This window comes from Plectropomus leopardus, chromosome 15, assembly GCF_026936395.1.
Source record: "Plectropomus leopardus strain MGB_pleo_1.0 chromosome 15, ASM2693639v1, whole genome shotgun sequence".
NCBI lineage: Eukaryota > Metazoa > Chordata > Actinopteri > Perciformes > Serranidae > Plectropomus > Plectropomus leopardus.
This window is the reverse complement of record NC_142190.1, coordinates 21848602-21871217: the sequence shown is the minus strand read 5'-3', so window position 1 is coordinate 21871217 and position 22616 is coordinate 21848602. Positions and strand designations below refer to the sequence as shown.

Here is a 22616-nt window from a genome sequence, read left to right as displayed (position 1 = left end):
CTCAGTGAGATGGAACAGTTTACCAGAACACATGGTGACACAAGAGGTAAATACAATTATGCTCATGGGGGCTCAGAGCGCAGAAGTCACACCACTCTATCTTGAGCTGAGTTTTTGAGGCAGCGGGCCTGTGATTTTACTGCTGATATAAAAAGTAGTGACTTTCACAAGTATAGTATTAAAAATCAATGAATCTACTGTACTCATGAGTCTTAATAGCAAATACCTATGTATGGCAGTGCACAGAAAATTTGAGCTGGGCACATAATTCTCAGCTTACCTGCATCACAGCATGTAACATGGTACATAAAATGTGGAGATGCAAGGTACTGCACAGGATAATTTTATGTGTACACTATTCTGAGCTCTATGTGCACCAGTGCATGTCACTTGGTTCAGAAAATGTGCATATGCAAGGTAGTGCACATAAAATTTGCACTTTGCATGTAACTTTCAGATTTACATGTACCAGTGCACGTAACTTGGTGCAGAAAATATGTTGCCAACCCCGAGGCATTGGCCATGAGACACACCTGAGACTTCACATCCTATACATCCATTTTTTAACACAATTAAAAACAAATATATAACTTATAACATCCCGCACGAAGAGGACAATACCAGCAGAAATGAAAGACAAATACACCAAATGGTGGTAAACAAAACTCGATGCAAGTAAAGGCATTTTGGTGCATATAATTTAATGTTACATACACCTGTGTGTGTACATAGAAAATAACTAGAGCACTGTCAGTTTTATATATCTGTTGATATGCTACACAGCTTTATTGGGTTTAAATGATTCTACAAGAAGGGGGTAACTTTGACATGAATTTTGACCAAAAAAAAGGGTTTATTTGTCATCTGTTGATGTAACTTGCTATTTGCTCTTTGAAGTCTAAGCAGCAGATGAACTGTTAAATTAATTTAAGTTAATTTAACTCATATATTGTCAGAAAAAATAAATGACTTCCCATGAATAATTTTCCCAAACACCAAACACAAAACAAGTAGACAAGGACATAAGATTTAATCTTTTATTCATTATTTACACATTATCTCTAAATCATTGTTCATTTTACAAGTTGCATTACTTCTTGCTTACGTTACGCCACAAGTCGCACAGCCCAAAATCTGATGTTTTCTCTTTGTAACACTTTGGGTCTATCAAACCATGACAATAACTAGCCAACAAAGAATTAAAGTGCAGACAGAAGTAAACCTCAATGAGAAATACTGTTTCTTAATCAGGTTTGAAGACGTTGTTGCTGAGGCAGATGGTGCTGCGAAATAATTTACTGACCGAAATCCCAGTCAAAAGTCCCAAGTCAAAACGATTGAACGAAGATACTGTGAGCTGTGGAGCAACTCTTCAAAGGTCAAACCTGAGGTGACAGCTGAGATCAATTAATCCGCCATGTTCAATAAAGTAAGTGGTTTACTGATTTGCTTTAGAACATTAAAGTCCCAGCAAATGCAATGTTAACATTACACTGGGGGACAGGCCTCAAAGGATGGATCCTTCAGTTTTAATGCAAACTTCATGCTATGTGGCACAACTTAGCGTAACTCTTAGCTTAAGCCTAACCCTAACCCGAGCCATAACACACGAAGAACTTCAAACTCTTGTCTGAATCAGAACAGCCTTTTAAAGTCACAAGATTGTTAAGGATAGATCATTTTTCCTGATACAAGGCATCCATTACAGTAGAATTGCGAAAATCACTGACCGAACCACCAACTCTTGCAATGCTATGCATTTCAAGTAAACGGAGCTTCTTTACGAAATTTGCATTGCAAAACAGCAGTTGACAAACCAAAGGTCTGTTACAATCACAATCAGTTAGATGTCTTTGTAAAAAAAAACATTACTGATAACCACAAGGCATTAACCAATAAGTCTTTGGACTCATCCCAGGTTCACAAAATCAAACTATCACATGATAATGAGCAATAGCTCCGGGGCCTTTTGTTGACAAACCAGTAACAGGAAATAAACAGTTTTTCGGCTCAATTTCAGTTTTGGTCATATTGCTTTTTCCTTACCCAGACCTTCAGTCCAAACTTCCTCAGGTCAGCAGAGGGTTTTTCTGGCGGCCCGGGCCAAGTTTCCTCCAAAACCATTGAGGAGGTCGCACTGCTCCAGCTCATCGTACCGCCCGCTTCGCAGAAAGCAGATAACTGTAGTTTTGCACGTCTCCTTGCAGGGCTCTGACACATGTCCTTTATGTCTTAAGTACCAGAACTTCTGGAAGACCCGATCATTTTTGATAAAGGTCTGCATCAGCCCGTCATAGTCGGAAGGGAACAGACTGGTCAGACCATAAGCCTCAGTGGCACGGTAAAGCAGTGTCCATTTGGGGTTCTGTTGAGGGCTACTCGGCGCTCCTGGACCGTGATTCACCTCTGTAAGGTTGAGGATGTAGGTCTCGTGATCAAGCACCAACCGAGAGCTGCCTTTGTAATTGCCATCCACATAGTACACTCGGAAACCTGTGGAGAAAAAAAAATAATCAGCTTTGTGTTGCTTTTGAGATGTTAGAAGATCACTCGACTAATTTATGAACTCACCTGGGTTAAGATTAACATAAGTAGTGACACTGGGAGCAATGAATGCTACTCCCAACGGGCGGGTCATGGTCGCCTCGTCATAAAACATTTGGAACTCATCCAGGTGTGTATGGCCAAAAAACTGTCCAGTGATTGTACTTTCATATCTGAAAAATAAACAAACAGGATATTTAACAAAACAAGGGAGTTCATCTCTTCTAATTAGTAGTCTGCAAAAAGTCAGACCGTTGCATGCAGCTACTAACGGACCTTTATTTATGATTGAAAGTAAAACTACATGCATATTCATTAAAACCACACAAGCCATCTGATGCAGCCATGCAAACAAAAAGGAAGTAAAACTAGTGTTGATGGTAAGAAGTCCACCACATATTTGTGATGAGTATAATCATCTTTACATCTGAAAATAATCCCCAAAGACCCAGACTACTAATAATGTATTGAAAAACAACACACACTGGCATTACACTTAAAGTAGATGGCAGTCACTGTACTAAAGACAGCAGTTATAAGCTGAAGTTGAGGAGATGAGTGTTCTTTACATTCAATAGTCTGAAATTACTACAGTCACATTGTGCATTAACAAGAAGTGCCGCTGAGTGTACAGAACTTCATGTCCTCTCCTCCCTGACAACAAAAAATAAACATGACACAAAAATATGCTCTGCTACTTCAATTGTCTTATATGTGACAGAACAACGCCCAACAGCTCTGGGTGTCTGCATCTTTAGGTTGAAATGATTAATGTAGCTACCTATTGATAATGTGATAGTAGTTCCAGCTCCAGCTGCCAAGACACAGGCCGGGAGGTATGTGACCGATGATATGTACCTTAAAAAAGAGGACACCACGTAAAAGAAGATTATTGCACAAATAAAAAAACATGTTTTATTGCAACTGCATGCTCAGCACCAGTGACTATAGGGAAGTAAAATTTGAAAACCATAAAGTAATGAAACACATTCACAATGAAGTACAAGCATAAACTTACGGAAAGTGCAACTCACTGAAACCACAATAACTGTTCAAACAGCTTTGAAATGTCAACGAGATAGAGCCCTTTAAAATGCTTAAGCCAATAACACAAACTAACTAAATGACAGAGGCACCAAAAGACCAGCAGCTGTGTTCAGCGATGCAAAATTACTGGTTTTCTCAATTTGCCTTGGAGAGAGCGATGAAAAGGCTTCAGTGACCTGTAGGATCGCTGTCTTACACAAAGATAGAGCTGTAAAAAATATACTAATACCTCATACATTTCAAACAATAAAAGATCCAAACTATGCTGCGAAACATAATGTGTTTTTGCTGCTCTACTCACCTTCTCTCCCTTGTCCTCGCTGGCTTGGAGAATATGGACCAGCCACTGCAGCTGGTTAGCAGGATCTGTAGAGTTCACCATCAGCCAGAAGTTTTCTTGAGCACAAAAGTTCATGTTGAGAGAGACTACCCTCAGACCAGGCTGAATTTCCGAAGTGTAAAATCCCCCATATCTGAAATTACATGCAGAAACATGGCTCAAGGACTGAGAAAGTCCAAATCAGCTCTGGGGGCACCCATCAAAATTTCAAACCCTCTTTATCGAGAAGAATATTCTGTGTGTGACCACTTCTGTTTGCAGAGCAGTGGGATGTGAAACTACAAGAGAAAACATCTGACTTGTACAGTTCCTACTTTATGATCCAAAATAAAACCTTTACTTTTATTATTTAACAACAGCTTTTATGTCTTATCTACAGGGTCGCCTATGCATAACATCAACACACAAACATTCAGATATGATAAAATATGTGAAAATCAAGAACCTCAAAGTCTTCAAAGCCTGCTCTGGTAACCATGGTGCCCACTCCTTTGCCATGGTATCATAGAGCCAGGCAGAGGATCTGTTGCCATGAACAAACGGTGGTGGGAAGCTGTTCACTGGCGTACTCTCATGGTTCCCTATTGCAGGGTAAACTGTCACGTTAGGCCCCAAGTGTCTGGACAAAAGATAGCAGGAAGAGTCAATAGTTTGGATCAATATCAGGCCACACATGACAAACATCTGACCACAGCAGCAGAAAAAGTGCCCTGTTATCATGTTTTGAGTCAGAGTAAAAGACCACTTTGAGGTTAAATTAGGCCAACTGTGTTAACATTGATGCTATCTTCTGATAGCATCAATGTTAAAAGATCTTACATTTCGACACCATGTTACATAATTTATTCTGTTGAAAGCTACTCTGACAACTGAGTTGTAAATTTATCTGCACTCATAGCTAGACTACACATCTACTATGTTATGAAAAAAAATTACTTGTGAATGAGCCTGGAGACGACTGTAAGCTCTGACAGCTGCTGTTTCCTGGTCTGAGACCAAACATTGTGCGCTGGGATGTCTCCAGTCCAGTAGACCCAGTCCCAGGGTCCGTCTCTGGCAGCATTTTCCAGGAGGTTTTCCACCGTCCGTAGAGGCAGGTCACATTTACTGTAGGTTCCCCAGTACCCGGCCTCCCTTCGCCACCAGCTGGGAGCGCCTGAGTCTTTCCGGCAACACAGAGGGTTCTTGCAGTCTGCTGCGCTGCCTTCTAGATACTCCTGGAGAGACAGGACTATTTTTAGAAGCAGGGCTTGATCCAAAACTGTCTGTGTGTTTTCTGGTTAATCGTTACAAAGGTTCTTAGAAAACTGCAACTTTACTTTAAAGTAAGTCAGTAACTTTAACTTTTGTTTTTTGGAGGGTGGATTGTGGTTCTTGAATTAATACTGCCACATAAAATAATAGAGGGGGGTATAAACATTTTTCCAATATGAAACTGTACCGGTGCTTGTTTTGTTTTTTTTTTCCAAACTTTGTTTATTGGTTTCCTCTTCCCCACACCATGATACATATCCCACAAAAGTACAGAATTGAAATTGAAAAGTACAGCATTAAAAATAAATAAATAAATATAACAACAACAATAATTATAAAAATAATACATTTAATAAATACAAATAAATCTTTTTTTTTTTAAACACAACAACAACAACAACAATAACATTATGACAGACAAAGCAAGAGTACTAGTGCTTGCTGTTGGTCAATTATTTCAGTTCATCAACACTCACCTGGTCCCAGTGGATGTCCGTTATAAACAGGACCCTGCTCTGTGGAGAACCAGGTTTTGGAGGCGAGGGTGGTGTAACAGGGGGCTTAGGGACCTTTGGCAGGGTGATGTTCCAGGGAGAATACACGTCAAATTTGCCACAGGAAGGGCCAACCAGCAGGGCGCACGCCTCAGTGGGCCACAACAAAGACTGCTGCATGGCCCGGATGAAGTCGTCTCTGAACAACTCTGTTATTTGTCGACACACTTGCTCATCAGCCAGATGGAGACGGACACATGCCTCCCCTACTGCACGTGCCACTCGCTCTTCATTTGCATCACTCTAGGAGAAGTAACAAAAGGTAGAGCAGGATGAGTTTAGAGATGTGAAAATGCAGTAAAAGTAACAAGAGGTCTTAAACATAATCAGATATGGCTGATGTCAAAACCCCAGACTTCCTGAAAAAAATGGCAAAGCTGGGATCAGTTTGAATCATCGAAAATTCCAATTTACTAGACCACAATGTAACATTGTTGGATGCATGTGTGAGCCATGTTGGAAGAAAGACAAAATAAAAACAAAACACTGGACATTACCCTCAAGTCACATTCTTGGGTAGGTGCAATATTAAGTTACATTTTTGACTTAAATTAGAATGAATCCATCCAGTTTGGAAAGCTTTTTTTTTTAGGTCAACAGCTGTAGCTGTTGGACGACAGAAGCACTTGAGGTCAACAAAGAGACCACATGATCAAAATGCCTCAAGGATGTGTTTGTGCTAAATCAGCTATAAACACCAGGAGATATAAAAAGAAGACGAGATGTTCAAAGGGCAGAACAAGAACTGGACTTTCTTCATACAGGGGCATTTAAGTAACAGGCCACATTTGTTTGCAAACTTAAGTAACCCCGTCTATGTTAGGCACAGTACAATTGATATTATTCATAAGTACTATGTTTGCATTGAGTAACAGGGTGATTCACACAGGCACAATATCAACATATCAACCTAACTCTACTCAAATCACAATTTTCAGTGAATTAAGGAACAGAGAACTACAACAGTCTGAAATCTTACAAGGATGTTTATGCAATCACCACATGCAACCGCATTCCTCAGTATAAAGAGCAAGGTCAAAAAATTTTGACAGGTCACAAAAAGACACAAGCATACTGGAAAAAAGAACAACACTTTGATGCATTTCGAAATAGATAAAAAAAACATTTCAAAGATAAAATGACTTAATTGTCAGCAGGATTTGAAAAAAAAAAATATCCATGAATTCATTTTCAGTAGACTCCAGTATTGTAAGTGTCTTAGTAGATCAGACAGCTGCAGCTGATTCAGTCCTCACTAAAGAAAGTACAGCACATCACTCTAGCTCTGAAGACTTTACACTGACTTCCTGTCTCTCGGAGAATTGATTTGAACACACTGCTTTTGTTTTTTTTAAGCATTAAATGATTTAAGGCCCAAATACATTTGACCTTCTGCTCCAATATCAACCATCAAGACCTCTCCGGTCATCTGGGACAGGTCTGCTTTGTGTCCCCAGAGTCAAGAATAAACATAGGGAAGCAGAGTTTACTTTTTATGCACCACATATCTGGAAAAAACTCCCAGAAAACCGTAGGTCTGTTGCAAAAATGAAAACATTACCAGGAGGGCGATATCAAGGATGGTGAAGACTGCTTTGCACAGGGCACAGGTGACATTTCTCCAGTTAAATCCGAGCTCTGGGCGGCTGATCTGCTCCATGAACACCAGCCTGGGCTGCTCTGAGGTCGGTGCTGGGTGGCAGGACCCAAAGGGCAGCAGCATCAACACCAGAGTACAGGTTATCAGCCCCAAGGAGGGCAGCAGACAGGGGAGCCTCATTGTCTTGTCCTTCAAAGACCGTGTGCTGTCAGACTCTGTGAGAGACGTGAACAAACACAGAGCAAAACGAGAGGAGCGTTAAGGAAATAACGACCAGCTGTGTGGTTTAACACTTCAACTAAGCAATACGCAAGAGGGTGTACTTCGACATTTCAGCACGGAAGAGTCTGACTAATAACTGGAAAACAATCAGTCCTGTCAGTAGATTCTTATATGTAATGAAACCTAGTTTACGACTCCAGCAAGTAGGTTGAACCTTAGTGACGACCTAGCAACGGACACATTTTTGGCTTGTGCGTATGCTTTCTTGAGATCATGGGGTATCCCAAACTGAATAAATACCACAGATATAAACACAGAAATGCTTAACTTGCTCAGTCTTGTTACGACTGAGACACATGCTAACAAAAAGTAATTTTCCATACCCAGATTTAGCCATTACATCCGCATACTTTACCTGTATTTTTAAGCTAGTAGCTTCGTGTCACCAGCGCAGCTGATGGAGGATGCCAAACATTTCCAAAAACTCAAGAGCAAGGTAATGTCCAAAAGTCGGAATAAATGAAAAGAGAGATAATTTCCAAACTTCACAAAATATTGTTATCTAACGAAATGTTCTGCTTCATTCTGTTTTTTGGCGGCGTTTAGCCTTTTAAAAAACAACGGTCCCAATCAATTAGCCTATATTTCCCATCATGCCTACATTTGGATGTATTTAAATCGAAGTGAAGTTTGCTGTTTTAGGTTCATACACACAAATTTACTTTTTAACAGTGTTTATAATGTGTCTGTCCTGAACATGATGGTTTATATCATCTTTTTGTCAATTTATGGTTCACACCATCAGTGAGTTGGCTGTTCCTTTTCAACTGATCAGCTGTATAAACTCACCACTACTTCCTTATTTTTTCATCAAAGCTGTCCTCAAACACATGCCATTTCCTGCACTTTCATGTTGCCTGTTCGCTGCATGGATGTGGTTCGCTGCCTAAAGTGGTATGATAGTCATATGATTACTTCATGAGTATTGTTTCAGATACATCGGAGCAATTCTTGAAGTGATGAGGACGGGATGCTGTTCTACACATTCACAATGTCTTGTGGACCAGTGAGATTGCGTGGCTGGAAACACTTTTTGTATAATATGAGAATAAATAACTCATATAATGCTCACACAGACACACTTGAGGTTTCGACACAAAACCTGTAACGGGCTGCTAACAAAGCAGCTAGCTAGCTGCTCTTTTCACACTGTACCTCTTAAAAGTGCCGGAAGGTCGTCGTCTTCTTCCCCGGGTGAGGTGAACACAGGCAGGTCAGGAGATCCAAGACAGTCCCGCTACTTTGTTGCTGCTTGAACAAAGTGTACAGAAACGAGGTGGACAGGTGCTGCTGTCAGCCCGTCTGTCGGCAGCACACTGCTAACTGCTTGTTATGATGACAGTCTCTCTGCTTGGTCTTCTGAAAGGCGCTGAGAGTCAGCTGACTTATCACGTGCCACAACTTTTTTTCTCTCCCTTTCTTCCGAACAAATGTTAACACAAAGTGAAGCTGGTTGATCTTTGGAGGATGCATTTATTACGCAGTTATAAATTGGACATGCAGGGGCGTAGCACCAAAATTGTGCAGTCTCTGTGGGCCCCCGACCCTCATCTATCGATCCATATTTCTCTTTTTTTTTTTTTTTTTTTAACAAAGTCATTTTGCTTTCTTTTTTCTTTTTCTTTTTTGGGACCCCCAATTGCCCTTTCTTGGGGAAAGACATGGCAGTGTGTGTTGGTGCACTACTACCACAAGCAGTCAATTCAATTTCAATTAATTTTTCCTTATTGGCATTACTGTTTGTAAAATAATATTGGCAAAGCCTCAGATACAATTAAATGAGGATATGAATAAATACAAAGGAGAAAAAAAACAATAATGATATTCAAATCAACAGCAATGCTTTGGATAATAAAAAAAAATAGATGCATAAATAAAAAAGTCTCTCACTTGACCAGAATGGGTGTGCTCTATTTAGTGCACCAGTCAACATGTAATGGTGAAGGTCAGGAAAGCTGTTCTGATGAGGTGAAATCTTTCAGCAGCAGCGACCACGTAACTGTAAGCTAAAAAAACTAAACAATATTAGTCGACAGGACAAAAGCCATAATAGCTTTCCTAGTTGAAAAATAATTGCCCTTATAGACAGTAAAGTTCACAATATGATTTTATTCAAGTCTTACCAACATTCAACAGTTTGCGTTTGATGAGTCTCTCTTGACTTGTTAGTGTTTGTAATGGACATGTGTATGCCTGTGTGGAAATAGTGCTGACCCAGTAATCCTTGTGCAGGGGTAGACTCAACCATTTTGCGTCTTTAAGGCATGAAAAGGCCCTAAGGGAGAACCACTATTTTTAATTCAAAGTCCAGTCTTTCAACTGATTTATTCAGCCAATTTTAATGTAGTTATGGCAGTTTTTGAAACAAAACCAGACTTTTCATTTTAAACTTTCAGAGGGTCCTCCTCCCATTGGGGTCCAGGGAAATCAGTCCCACTTTTTCACCTACAACAACGCCTCTGTGATCATGTGTTCACAGCAGGGACTAACTATAATGCTGCATCTGTTACACAGCAGCTTAGTCCAGCAACAATTTATAAAACTATAAATTCCCTTTATTAACAAGTTACACCCACTACCATGCACCTCCAAATAAATTTAAGACACTGCCAGCGTTAGGAGCTGAAAAATGTCAGAAAATAGGCGATGGCAAAAGAAGGCATTCTTGTGCTGTGGAAAGAGGCAGAATGAGTGTTTTATTCTACAGATAAACTTTTTTTCTCAAAAAGAATACATTCAGATGTAATGCAATTTGTTATCGCCAATGTTTTCATTAGTAAATGTAATTTAATTATACTTTTTTCTCAGTAACTGTAACTGATTACTAACCAGTTGCTCCCCAACACTGGATACTTCACCCCGTACATACCCATTATACATGGCTGCTTCATTCTGCACCAAAACAGGGCAATAAATCCTACAAAACTATTAAATTACACTTTTTCTTTTACAAATCTGCAACTGTAGCCTCTGAGCTGAGCTTGAAGGTTCATTATAGACCCATGTATTGACCTTAGAAACAGTAATGACAAAAACGTTTGAAGCACAGGGCCTATTTGCTCTAAGTTTTCTGAGGCTTTCAGCCCCATCTATTGGCCTAAATCTGTGGTGAGACTTTGCTTCGTGACAACAACTCCATCCACTTCAGAAAGGCACGAGATCTGGCTGAAAACTTTCCAGCAAGCGCACCTCAGAATAATTTTTGTAGTCTAATGTGAACACTTACACAAAAGTAAGACGCTATCTCAAAACAAAAGAACACGGATTTGTCATAAATATAAAACATTTATTGCCTTGGTATTCACTGTGTATAAAAGCATTTTTTTCTATACACATTTCTTTGTTGTGTTTCTGTCACCAAATAAAATCCACACTGGATTCAAATGTTTGCACATATTTCGGTGAGCATGTTTCAGCTGTAATAAAAGAGCACATAGGCTAAAGAACATTTATACCTCAAATTTAAATTATACATGAAAAGCAATATAATACTCATTGTCTGAATTGTGTAGCGAAAGTGGTCTCCGACAATATTTACAGTGGCTAAGCAGATACATGATTGGAGTGAAGATAAAGAGTGGTTGACGTCAAAAAACATGGTAACAGGAGAATGCAGCAAAGGCATTCACTTGTCTTGCATCTTCTCCAGGATGGGGACGATCATGTCAAACTTGGGTCTCTTGGCTGGGTCTTCGTTCATGCAGAGCCTCATCAGCTTACAGATGTGAGGGGAAATCCCAGGTGGAATAGTTGGCCGAAGTCCTTCGAGAGCCACCTGAGCAATGGGGGGGTGAGATTAACAGTTGCTGTAAATACCCTAAACATAGAAATCTGGATATTTTGGGGATTAAGGTGCTGTATTTCAGAGGGGCGCAGAGCTGTGAGCCTGTGAGAAGATAAACACTGCGCCCACTTACCAGTTTTGCCAGATGTACGATAATTATTGTATTTGTGCAATAATTTTGACCTCCGTACGATCAATAATTCCAAAATTGCCGTAATGTACAATAATTTGACCATTGTGATACTTACAATAAGCACTTAGTTGAGTTTAGATGTCTCATTTGAACTAATTTCCTTGCTCTTACGTCCGTGTTTACGCATCACTTCTCACATGATCTCCTTACAGCCAATTACGTTTGATGTAGGCCATGATGACAGTGGAGGCAGTGGGCATGGGTAGATTTGTAGATGTGTCAGAAAGTTGTTTAAATACTTGTTTGCTAAAGTTATAAATTTAAACTATTCGTTCTGGTGTATGATCATTTTGAGCCTCTGGTAGAATAGTTTAATATTTCCAATCTGGCAATGCCACTTTACCTTCATGCCTATCTCCATGTGCGAGAGGTCAGCAAAGGGGACCTCTCTGGTAACCAGCTCCCACAGTAACACAGCAAAGCTCCACATGTCAGCAGATCTTCTGTTGATGTCCTCAGGCCTCTTCTGCAGGGCTAAAGGGACAAAGAAACCCATAAACATTACAAAATAGCTCATTTGTTGGTTTGTTTTTCATCTGTAACACAGGCAACACACCAGATGACTACCACTAAACCGGGACTAAATTATACAGTACAGTGTGTTCCTGTCTAAATGACTCATAAAGTCTGAGTATGCTTTATGGGAGGAGGAGATTGACGGAAGGGAAGAGGACAAGGACGGAAAAAAAGGAGTAAATACCTTCAGGGGCCATCCATGCTGGAGAGTACATACGACCAGGACACTGGAAGGAGAACTTAGCATCTGCCATGCTTATTCTGGCTGTCATGTCCTCATCAATCTGGCAATACAACAAGTCACATAATCATCTTAGAGGGGATTCATTATGTTTTATTTTCAGGTTCATTATTGTATTTTGAGTTTCTAATAGATCATTTTTTTAAAATTCCTCACGGTGTCTATGCTGGAAAACCTGTATTCACCCTCCGCCTGAAACTCTTGATTTTAGTTCCTGTCTCTTTAAGCCCTCTTCCTGAAAAGGGCCACTCTGTTCTGATTGGCCAGCTTTTTTGAGTCGTCCACATCTTGACATCTCTGCAGCTGTTGGGGGAAGTTTGCCTTCAGGACATTCTGACAGAAAGTCCTTTTTTGGTTAAGTTTAGGTAAACAATCATTGTTTCTGATTACAAGGAAAAGATTTTTGCCAGGAGAGGCTTTCTATCAGAAATTTCTAAGGGCAAACCTCTCTCACTAACTCTCTACACTTTGTCTGCCGCTGAGGAATGACTGTAATGGAGAATAGTGGCACTTCCTACCTTAAAAAAAAAAAAAAAAAAATCATAACTGTGGTTGCTTTTAAGCCAGCTGGTCAAAGATAGACAGACAGTGTCTTACCATGACATGTTTACTGTTGAGGTAAAGCCGTGAAACCATTGGTTCTAAGGTGTGGAGGAAAGCCATGCCGCTAGCTATGTCCAATGCAAACTTCACTGCCTGGCTTTGGTCGACCACCAGAGCTGAGGAACACGAAAACAAAGACAAAGACAGGAGGGAAAAGTAAAAAGTACTGTGAGGTCAGGATGGGTGTGCAATGTCTTCCATATACAGCAGTCACAGGTTTTTGGAGCTGGAGTAAACTTAGGTGCATTTTTTTAGGTCATTTCTATTTCATACATTTACATAAACACAAACAACTCACTAGTGCCCTGGTGCAGTATGTTGAAGAGAGATCCGTATGGCATGTAGTGGGTAATGATGATGGGGTGAGGGGATGGAGGTGACTGACAGGCCCCGAGAACAGGCAGAATGTTCGGATGAGAAAAGATCCTTTGGAGACACAAAAGAAAGACAAAGTGTGTGTAAATGTTGAAATATGTAATTATGAAGAACACAGAGGTCTTTTTCAGACAAGAAAAAAAACCAAACTTGTAGCTGGGAGGAAACAACATTAAGAGAACAGAACATGAAATGTCCTAAAAGCTTGTTCTGCATGTAAAAAACAACAAGAATCCATGGAGCACATTTGCCTCATCTGTGGCTCTTTTTTTCCCATTAATATTTTATTGAACTTTTTTTCACTTTTACAGCTTCACCTATGATCATTAAATCACACGACTTAATTAAAAATTACATAAAAATGACAGGGGTAATGGTTTGCAATTTACTTCACGGCCTGTCCATGTCAGCAATGTACAGTAGTCCAAGTAGGCTCTTCACCACATATTTGTCATCTTAAAAGCTAAGCTGGAGCTTTCTCATTTTCGAAGTACATTTCAGACAATATGTTGCCTCTGAAGTTGTCGACATACTCATCCCGAGCACTTTTGTCTGCTTCAATTCTTAAAAGAGTGCAAGAACTGAAGCCAAGATGAAAATACATTGCCAAGTTCTTGCAATTCCTCACTCTGCCTTATGTGTTCAGGTTTTCCTTGTGTTGCTCTCCCTGTCTCCCCTATGTTTCCACCTCCTGTGTGTGTGTGTATGTGTGTGTGTGTGTGTGTGTGTGTGTGTGTGTGTTGTGGGCGTGGCTTTCCCTCACCTGGCTCCTGATGCAATCTACACTCCTGTCTTCAATCATGTCATCACCATGCAGTATAAGAACACAGGGCCGTCACTCACTCATTGCCGGATTGACTCAGTGGTAGTAATGTCTCGGCCGCTCTGTATCCTGACGCCAGAGTATTTTCCTTGGGTTTTTCAGCCTGTTTATTGACAATTTGCTCCACGCCAGCTCACCACCTCCACCTGAACCACTACACCCTGCCTGCAAGCCCATCTATTTATCTTCTGGCTTTTCTCAGCCCCAGCTGGTCCAAACTCTTTGTCTTCCTGTCAGTCCTGCCTGCCATCTCCAGCTTCCCACATTCTCCCTGCTATCTTCCCTAATAGACCAATCACCGTCTAACCATCTGTGTTTGAGTCTGCTTTTGGGTCCTAAAGAACACTAAGCCCTAACATCCCAGCTGGAGTTTCAGACTTTGAATTGGCCTGCTATAAGATTTTCTTCATTTTTGTCCTAAATAATAATTGCTGTGAGTTATTTTCTGTCACTTAATGAGAGTCTGTAGTTAGCTGGCTTGATTATAATGGATCAGTTTAGGTGTTATATTACATTCTGCTGGTTTGAAACACTGTAGGGTATTATGCCATTTTATTCAGTGATTTATTTTGATTGATTAGATGTTGGTAGGCTTTTTCTGTGTAAATATATGTGACACTTACTTGTGAGTTTCTTCTTGGAAATATGCCCTGCCATAATTACGTCAGCAATGATTCCCTGAGTACAGAGGTCCTCTGGGGGGCCTGTTGTGACATGCCTGTACGACTTCTCTTGAAATTTTCTGTGCATACTTCAACACAACAAGGGTACCTCTTTTTAGCCTTACATGCAATAATACGGCGAAAATGCTAAAAGCATGAAACACAAACGGATACAAGAACATGACAAACAGGATTCGAAATAATATTTCTACTGTGATGAATTTAATTCACTGTTTATAATGGTTTTTATGTTTACGGTGCTTGAAGGAGGTTTGTGGAATTTGTTTTTCACATTACAGAGCAGAAGACATTACACAGTAAACAGCCTCCAACCACTGCCTCATCACAAAACCATCCCATTTCTTTGACCTCTAACAACAGAAACTCGTCTCCTTGTTGCATAAGAATCTTGCACCAGCAGATCCTACATTCTCTTTAACCACAGCACCCTAAACGGCCACCAGACAATCACATCCATCCTCACATTAGCACGATGTTTACCAGGACTGCTCATAGTCTGTGAATAGCTCAAAAACAGGCTCTGATGAGATTTTAACAGTGGAACTATATGTTTGTGAGCCGAATGGCAGCATGTGATCGTGTAATGCCCATAAATGAACTCTGATACCTCTCCTCTGTGTGCAGAGTTTCATTGATGTGTATATTACCTGAGTTTGGGATGCTCCTCGTTGAAGTCTCTGCTCTTCCTGGTGGTCCAGTCTCTAACCTGCAGCACCTTCACTATAATCTCATCCCCTTGCCACCGACCCTGCCACAACTGCAGACACAGCACACAGTTGGGTAAACAACTGGGGAGCTGAGAAGAAATGAAAAAGACTGACACAGCAGTAAACACAGAGTGCAACTGACCTCTCCAGACTGGTTTTCATTGATCTTTGCCAGGAGCGAAAGCTGCTTATAATCAATACCAGCCTGCTTGTTGAGGGTACCATTACCTGAAAGAGCCAAAACATGAATAATCAAACAAACATCCGGATTTTAAATGCTGATTTGTTTATTTGAATGCAGTGTAAATGCCACTCACGAGGTCGTGTTCGCATGGTGCCCTTCCAGAAAGTTTCCTTATAGGGGACTTTGGTCATACTCTGGCCCATTTTCTCAGCCTTTTCTACATAAAAGAAGTAACAACGCAAAAAATTAAGTGGCGAAACTTTTATTTTTTTCCAATGAAATGATTTAGTTTTTTCAAGAAAATGACTAGTTAGTGTGTTAAAATGACCTCTGACCTTGAAGCAGCTGTCTTAGGTGAGGCTTGGCTTTGTCCAGAGGTGTCTGTCCATACCTGTTACATATACACACCTGTGCACCACTGGTCACCAAGTCCTAAAAAAGAGGGTTTATAATATGTTATGCACAGATTTGATTTTAAGCAAAGGTTTTGTATAAAAGCAACATCGTAAGGTCACTGTAGTGTCAGTTTCCCTCCAGAAGAGGGCCTTTGCAGCCATCAGATAGTTGTCTGTGGGTGTATTGTATTGTACCTCTGCCACTTCATCTTGGCCCCAGAAGCAGGCATAGTGGAGTGGTGTGTTTCCATGCTCGTTGACCGTATTGGGGTCGGCTTTGCACTGAATCAGCTGGCATTCAATTGCAGGTCATAAAGTGAGAAAATATGAACATCAAAGCAAGTTTTCCCCCCTCTCACACAGTGTAAATAATGCATGAATGGTCCATTTGCGACCACAGTGTGTTGTTTACCTTTGCCACAATGTCTCTATGCCCATGGCTGGAGGCGAGATGCAATGGGGTATCATCTCCACGGTTCATCACATTAATACGAGCACCTCTCATGATGAGCATGTCGACAACTCCGCTCCTCCCCTCCCTGCATGCCCAGTGGAGGGGACTGAAGCCGTGGTCATCGCTAAAACACAAGATGCACACAGAGAATGAAGAGAAAAGAAGGACAGATTCTGGATTAGCTCGACGATAAAACCTAATTAGTGTTTTTTTGAAATGACAACATTTAGACGTTCACAGGAAACATGCATAGACGGGTGCTCTCTTAAAGGAATACTTCACCCCGCAGATGATCATTTATATGTCAGTTACTCACCCCATGTTGCATTGAAATCGGAAAGAGAACTCTATTTTTCTCACATGCCTCCATGGTGAACGGAGAATTTAAAAAAAAGGCAAACATTGTTGATGAATTGAAGTAATTGGGGTCCACGTTTAACAGCAGCAAAACTATAACAAAACTTCTGTTTACGAACTTTCACATACCTCATACAGTATAATCAAGTCTCATTTATCCAGTTGTATGCTCAGCACTTCCAACACACATGCATTTTCACAAAAATGTTAATGTTTAAAACATGTTAGCACTGTCAAATGGTGCACCTGCACTGTTTATGTGTAAGTGTTTCCAATATTCCAGTTTTAGTAAAATTGTATAAATGAGACTTGGATTATACTGTATGAGTTTTTAAACAGATATTATGTTTAATGCAGATCCCTACTACCTTGATTCATCAAGAATTTTCTGCAAGTTTCCTTCCAGAATTCAATGTAGTAACTGACATACAAATGATTATTTCGGGGCTGAAATATTCCTTTAATAACTCTGAGCATACACCAGCTGACAAAATACTCCCTGTGTGGTTCTCTCTTTGACACACAGCTACACAGGTTCTCACACCCACTACCTACCAATCTTTATTTAGACTTAAGCACATGCTTCCTTGCGCTGCCGGCAGAATTTACCCATCTGACCACTGGCCTGGTGATAAATATGTCTGTGCAAACTGGAATGCCTGCTAACATACGCAAAAAAACGCAAACACGCAGACAGCGTACATAGCACTGCTGCAGTCTACAAGGAGCCAATCTGTCACCTATGTGTGACTGGCCCCTTCACCCAAGTGGCTCCTTTACATTAACTGACCCCGAAGCAGCTGCTGGGGCTTCTCGCAAGTCCCCGTAAAGCCACAAGCTCTGCACTGTGTTTAACAATAAACCTCAAGGGGGCTTGTAGGAAATAGCTGCACTACCAGCTCGCACTATAGTGAAATAGCAGTTATTCACATTCTCTGTCAATTCTGATCCAGCACGGCGTACAGACAGTTCATAGTCGGACCAACCCTGTGTGTGCTATAAAAAGTAACGGGTAAAAAAACTCAGGAATGACAGAGCGGAAAATGCACAGAGGAATCCTCAGCTACACATTCTCTGAGTCTCTCTCTTTCTCCCTGTGTCTTCCTGTGTCACTCACTCAAGCACACAAAGCTCCCGGGGGAGATCTGAAACGGCATTTCATGTTTGTCTCAATGGACTCCAGTTCCATCTACTCTCTGCATCAAAAATGCATGTTTCCCCACAAATACATAACAATCATTACACGTAAATGGATATTCTAAAGTTAAATGTGTTGGTTCACACACATGGTTGAGCCTTTTTCAGATTAACAGCCGAAGCAGGCCTCCAGCATAATGACTGGTCTCTCAGATGTTTATGTGGGACTGCAGCTCACTGCCTGAGAAGCTCTGTCAGCGAAGGCCTGGCCCTGTATGGAGTTGAACAGAGGAAATGGCCTTGGCTGTTGCGTGGTTGGCTAGAAGCTCTGCAGCCCTCAAAGTCAACGTCAACAAACTGCACATATATGGCCTGGCCCAAGAATGAGATAACCGAGGTCTTTAGCAGTGAGGTCTTTGAGCTACTTTCTTGCAAGGAAGTTATGTAAACAGGCAGAAGCTCTCCGTCTATCCTAAAAAAATTTTTTAAAAAATGTTACCATTATAAATTCATGTACCACTTATATTTTAGATTATTTTTTAACCCTGTGAACCAGGAGTGACATTTCTTTACTTGCGCTGCTTTCAGATGCTTTATACAAGTATTTAAACCTTCAAACTCCGAGCAATGAGTGCAGTTTCTTTCAAAAGCATTGGAAAAAAGGTGATGAGCAAGTCGGCAGAGATGTTCCACAAATTGCAAAAATTAGAAATTAGAAATTAGAATTGCAGAAATTAGCATATTTTGTAAATTAATTTGAAAAAACTGGGGTAGATGTCTTGAGAAAAAAGAAAAAAAAGCAAGGGAAAAACTATATTTCTAATTATCAAATTACATATTTAACATCTCGTTAGCATTATTAGAATTTTTAAGCGCTCCTCCCTGGTTATTTCCTTCTTTTTCACATATTTACTTTCTTTTTCATTAAAAAAAAATTCAGGTAATTTTTTTGTGCTCTTTTTTTAACCAATTTCTCGCTAATTTGGGGGTCATTTTTTCTTTTGTTGCTCATTGCCTTCTTCCCATGTTTTTGAAAGAAATCAAACCAATTTGCTGAAGTTTCAAAGGCTTGAACTATTGTGAAAAAGTCCACACTTGTTTCCAGACAACAGTGTGAAATCCTCAAAGTGGTTGTTTTGTCTAACCAACAGTATAAAACCCCAAATATTCAATATGAAATGATTGTGATTATCACATGTGTTACTGGAAAAGCACTTCTGTAAATCAACGAAATAGTTTTAGCACTATTATCTAAAGTCTATATGTGCTTTTCAGTCTAGTGTAAGATGAGTTTCAAGTTATTTTCTGATGTCTGAGTCATTTACATCACCACACAACCTCCACAAATCACCCACTGCTTTTATACACACACACGCACACAATTTTTAGGGATGACATCATAAGGAGAGAAAATCAGGAGAAAAAAGGGGGAAAAAACTGCACTGGAATTACCAACACTGGGTGACGTTCAGCAGTGTGTGTGGAGTTGCAGGGAGAGCACAATATGGAAACTATTTGACCACCTCTGATGTGCCAAGGATTGCTTTGTATGCACACGCACACACACACCAGCACAGAATCACTCAGACACCATACCAAATGTGGTTCGTTTGCTATAAAATCCAATCATTGGAGCACTAATGTGTTATTGCACAGGCTTTACACGCCCTAACATCCAAGAGAAGATAAAGGGAGTCATCTTCAAAGCATCCGCTTACCCCAAGTTGAGGTCATTCTCTGTGTTGTCCAGCCACAGACGGACAGCAACTGAGTTCCCTTCTCGACACTGTGTGAAGATGTCATCCATGGTTACGCTGCGGGGTGCCTCCCTTGATTGCTTTTTCTTTTAATTTGTTTTGAGATTTGGAACATGTAGCCTGCAAAAAAGCATGGTATAGGAGACAAGTTTGATTTTGAAAATAAATGTAAAGGCTTTTACAAATTGATTTTCCATCCACTGTACATCTTCCAGGGAAATGCTCAGACGTGTAAACAGACAACACTCACTGTCTTTTGAGCCTATAGATTGACTTCAGTTAGGTTCATGTCCAGAATGTGAAATGAATGTATCCCTTCAGGTGTGACTGTGTGTCCAAAGCCTGACTGTACTTTTATTTTTCTTTTTTTGCTATCAGTGCAGTCCTTAATATTCGTTTTAATAGTAGACCAGTGTTTTACACTGATAGTTAAATGCAACATTTACACTATCTGCTCCTCAAAGGAACACAAGCAGCCATCGAAGCGAAAGTATTAAGTCCATAAATAGCTACATTCCCATATTTCCCCTCGGCTCTGTCCTCCGTGGAAATCGGATGGGCTGGCCTGTGGGATCACTCTGAAATCTATTGTTAAAAAGTCAAAGTGAAGTTCCGCATCAAAACTCCCCCAACCACAATATAAACAAACCAATTAGACATACAGAGAAAGTTCTCAAAACTCTTACCAGCTGCGAGTCGATCGATTTCTTGTCGGTTTCTCCTTTTTCCTCCCGAAAGTCGGTCGTCTCCTCAAATTTAAGAGCAGGGGATCGTCGGGCTGAGTCCACGCCCCGGTCTTCGGAGTTGATGTGGGCTACTGGCGAGAAGTTAGAGGAGCTCTGCTACTGGCAGCTCAACGTCCCGGGACACCGAGCCAGCAGCGCCCCCTGCTGGAGGAAATGCACTGATGCTGCGGCCAGCGGCCTGAGCGCACAGAGGACGCAAATGCTGAGGTCAGGTGAGGCGCTGGAGGGATGTAGAAACTTTTTTTTTTCTTTTCAATTAAATCTATTAATCATTAATCATTGATAGTAATTTGTCACTGTCAACTTGCCCATTATTATGTTACATTATTTATCTTTATTATTTATCATATATATATACACACGTATATAATATTATTTATCTTATATATATATTATATATTATTATTATTATTATTATCCTATATATATTTCATATATCCTATTATATACCTTTATTTTCCAAATACATGGGCACAAAAAAAAAGACATGATCAAGAATGGAGTGGAGGGAATATCCACTTATGAATTTTTTTTTGTTTCTGATATTAATTTCCAAAATTAAGGGTGATATTATGACTGTACTAACCGTCATTGTTTTTTTTAATTAATTTATATATTTTAAATAATCATTAATATCTATCATTTACGTATTCTGTACTGTGACATGCCAAAATGTCTTTAGTGAATAAGTACTGTGTGTACCAATTAATTAGGATAGTCATGTCCAGAGTCCAGCCCGGGGCCAATTGGACCGTTTTTAAATGGCCCTTGGCTTGTCTTTCAAATTATTCTATATTATTAACACAACATTGGCTAATCAAGCAAGATCACTTTGCATTTATTTACATTCACCTCATGATAGCAGGACAATCATACAATTTGTAGAAATGCACCAAGTAGAAACTATGTAGGAGAAACGAGTGTGTTTTCATAAACAGACTGTAAACATGCACATTAACAATTAGCTAACGCCAGATATTTCTTGCAAGATAACAGATATGGCCACAACAAAGATGTACAAAGTTGACAGCGAGAACTGCCACTTTCAGGAACAGTGGAGAGTTGAATACTATTTAATTTAAAGATGAAACAGCATTTGTGTCATTTAACTGTGATTTTCTTTTTGATAAACTATATAATGTGAGAAGCAGCTGGCCTCCAGGTATTCACATTCTCTGATCCAGCTCCCATTCAAAAAAAGGTTTGACACCTCTGGATTAGGAGATTTTACGGTTGAAAAATAAACTCGTCAGTGCTCTCTGGTGGCTAAACTATACAATGGCAACACTGTGTCAAAATGACTGTAAACATAGTGTCTGTGGTGTTTCTTGCTGCTTACTAGCCAATAAATGTAATGATACCACTAAATCTGTGAGAAACTAATATCGATGGGGCTGATTTATTAGTCTGTCCTTATTTTTAATCAGTAAGAAATGTTAAATAAAATAAGAGATGGCATGTCAGAAGGAAAATTACAGTTTTTAAAATAATAATAATAATAACAACTTCATCTGATTTCCTTTTAGCTGCTTCAGTCTTAGTGTGCTGGTATTTTGCACACTGTCACACTTTTATGACTTATTGGGACATTACATTGGCTGGCCACCATGTTGTTTTAAAATCGAATTATTTTTATGTGCTTGTTACATTTGTTGTGAATATGACATCATGACAGTATTATCCAAACCAGAACATCAGTAGATAAAACTAGCCATTTCCATACTTACCCTAAAGAATTTCTTCTACCATTGTTCACTGTCACAGCCGTTGGTTGACAGTTATGTTCAAGAAGTCACTAGCTGTGGTTGAGGAACGAAGACACTGACTGGGAATGCTGTTTCGAGATTGCTTATCGTAGCTTTGCTGCTGTGTTAGAGAGTACATAGCGTGTTTAGTGCAAATTCAGGAAATGATGGGAGGAGAGAGGTGATATGTGTTGACAGGCATGAAGTGGATCACACCCACAACAGTGAAAGCATGTGGCACACGCCCCAAACCACAGCTGCGTGAGGACATCCGGCAGCACAAGGGCCTCTCAAC

The 22616-nt window shown here is 40.1% G+C and overlaps 2 protein-coding genes across 3 annotated transcripts; both read right to left on the bottom strand.

Annotated features, from left to right (window-relative positions):
• Positions 1–1023: 1023 nt before the first annotated feature.
• Positions 1024–8994, bottom strand: smpd1 (sphingomyelin phosphodiesterase 1). Of its 2 annotated transcripts, none has more exons than XM_042499564.2 (9): positions 8777–8994; positions 7301–7554; positions 5662–5982; positions 4868–5148; positions 4377–4550; positions 3893–4064; positions 3326–3402; positions 2572–2717; positions 1024–2493 (listed from the first exon to the last, which is right to left on the bottom strand). In XM_042499564.2, the coding sequence occupies exons 2-9, from the start codon at positions 7517–7519 to the stop codon at positions 2075–2077; spliced, it is 1809 nt and encodes a 602-aa protein (XP_042355498.2). In that variant the 5' UTR covers positions 7520–7554; positions 8777–8994; the 3' UTR covers positions 1024–2074. The 2 variants fall into 2 exon arrangements, with proteins under 2 accessions (XP_042355498.2, XP_087945032.1); XM_088088906.1 differs by lacking the exon at positions 8777–8994 and adding an exon at positions 7977–8143.
• A 1892-nt stretch (positions 8995–10886) lies between these two features.
• On the bottom strand, positions 10887–22427 carry ilk (integrin-linked kinase). The gene is made up of 14 exons (XM_042499657.2): positions 22304–22427; positions 20517–20754; positions 19792–19950; positions 16538–16703; positions 16321–16416; positions 16066–16162; positions 15864–15947; positions 15689–15774; positions 15487–15596; positions 13257–13384; positions 12953–13074; positions 12299–12398; positions 11942–12072; positions 10887–11396 (listed from the first exon to the last, which is right to left on the bottom strand). The coding sequence occupies exons 3-14, from the start codon at positions 19878–19880 to the stop codon at positions 11247–11249; spliced, it is 1359 nt and encodes a 452-aa protein (XP_042355591.1). The 5' UTR covers positions 19881–19950; positions 20517–20754; positions 22304–22427; the 3' UTR covers positions 10887–11246.
• Positions 22428–22616: the final 189 nt, after the last annotated feature.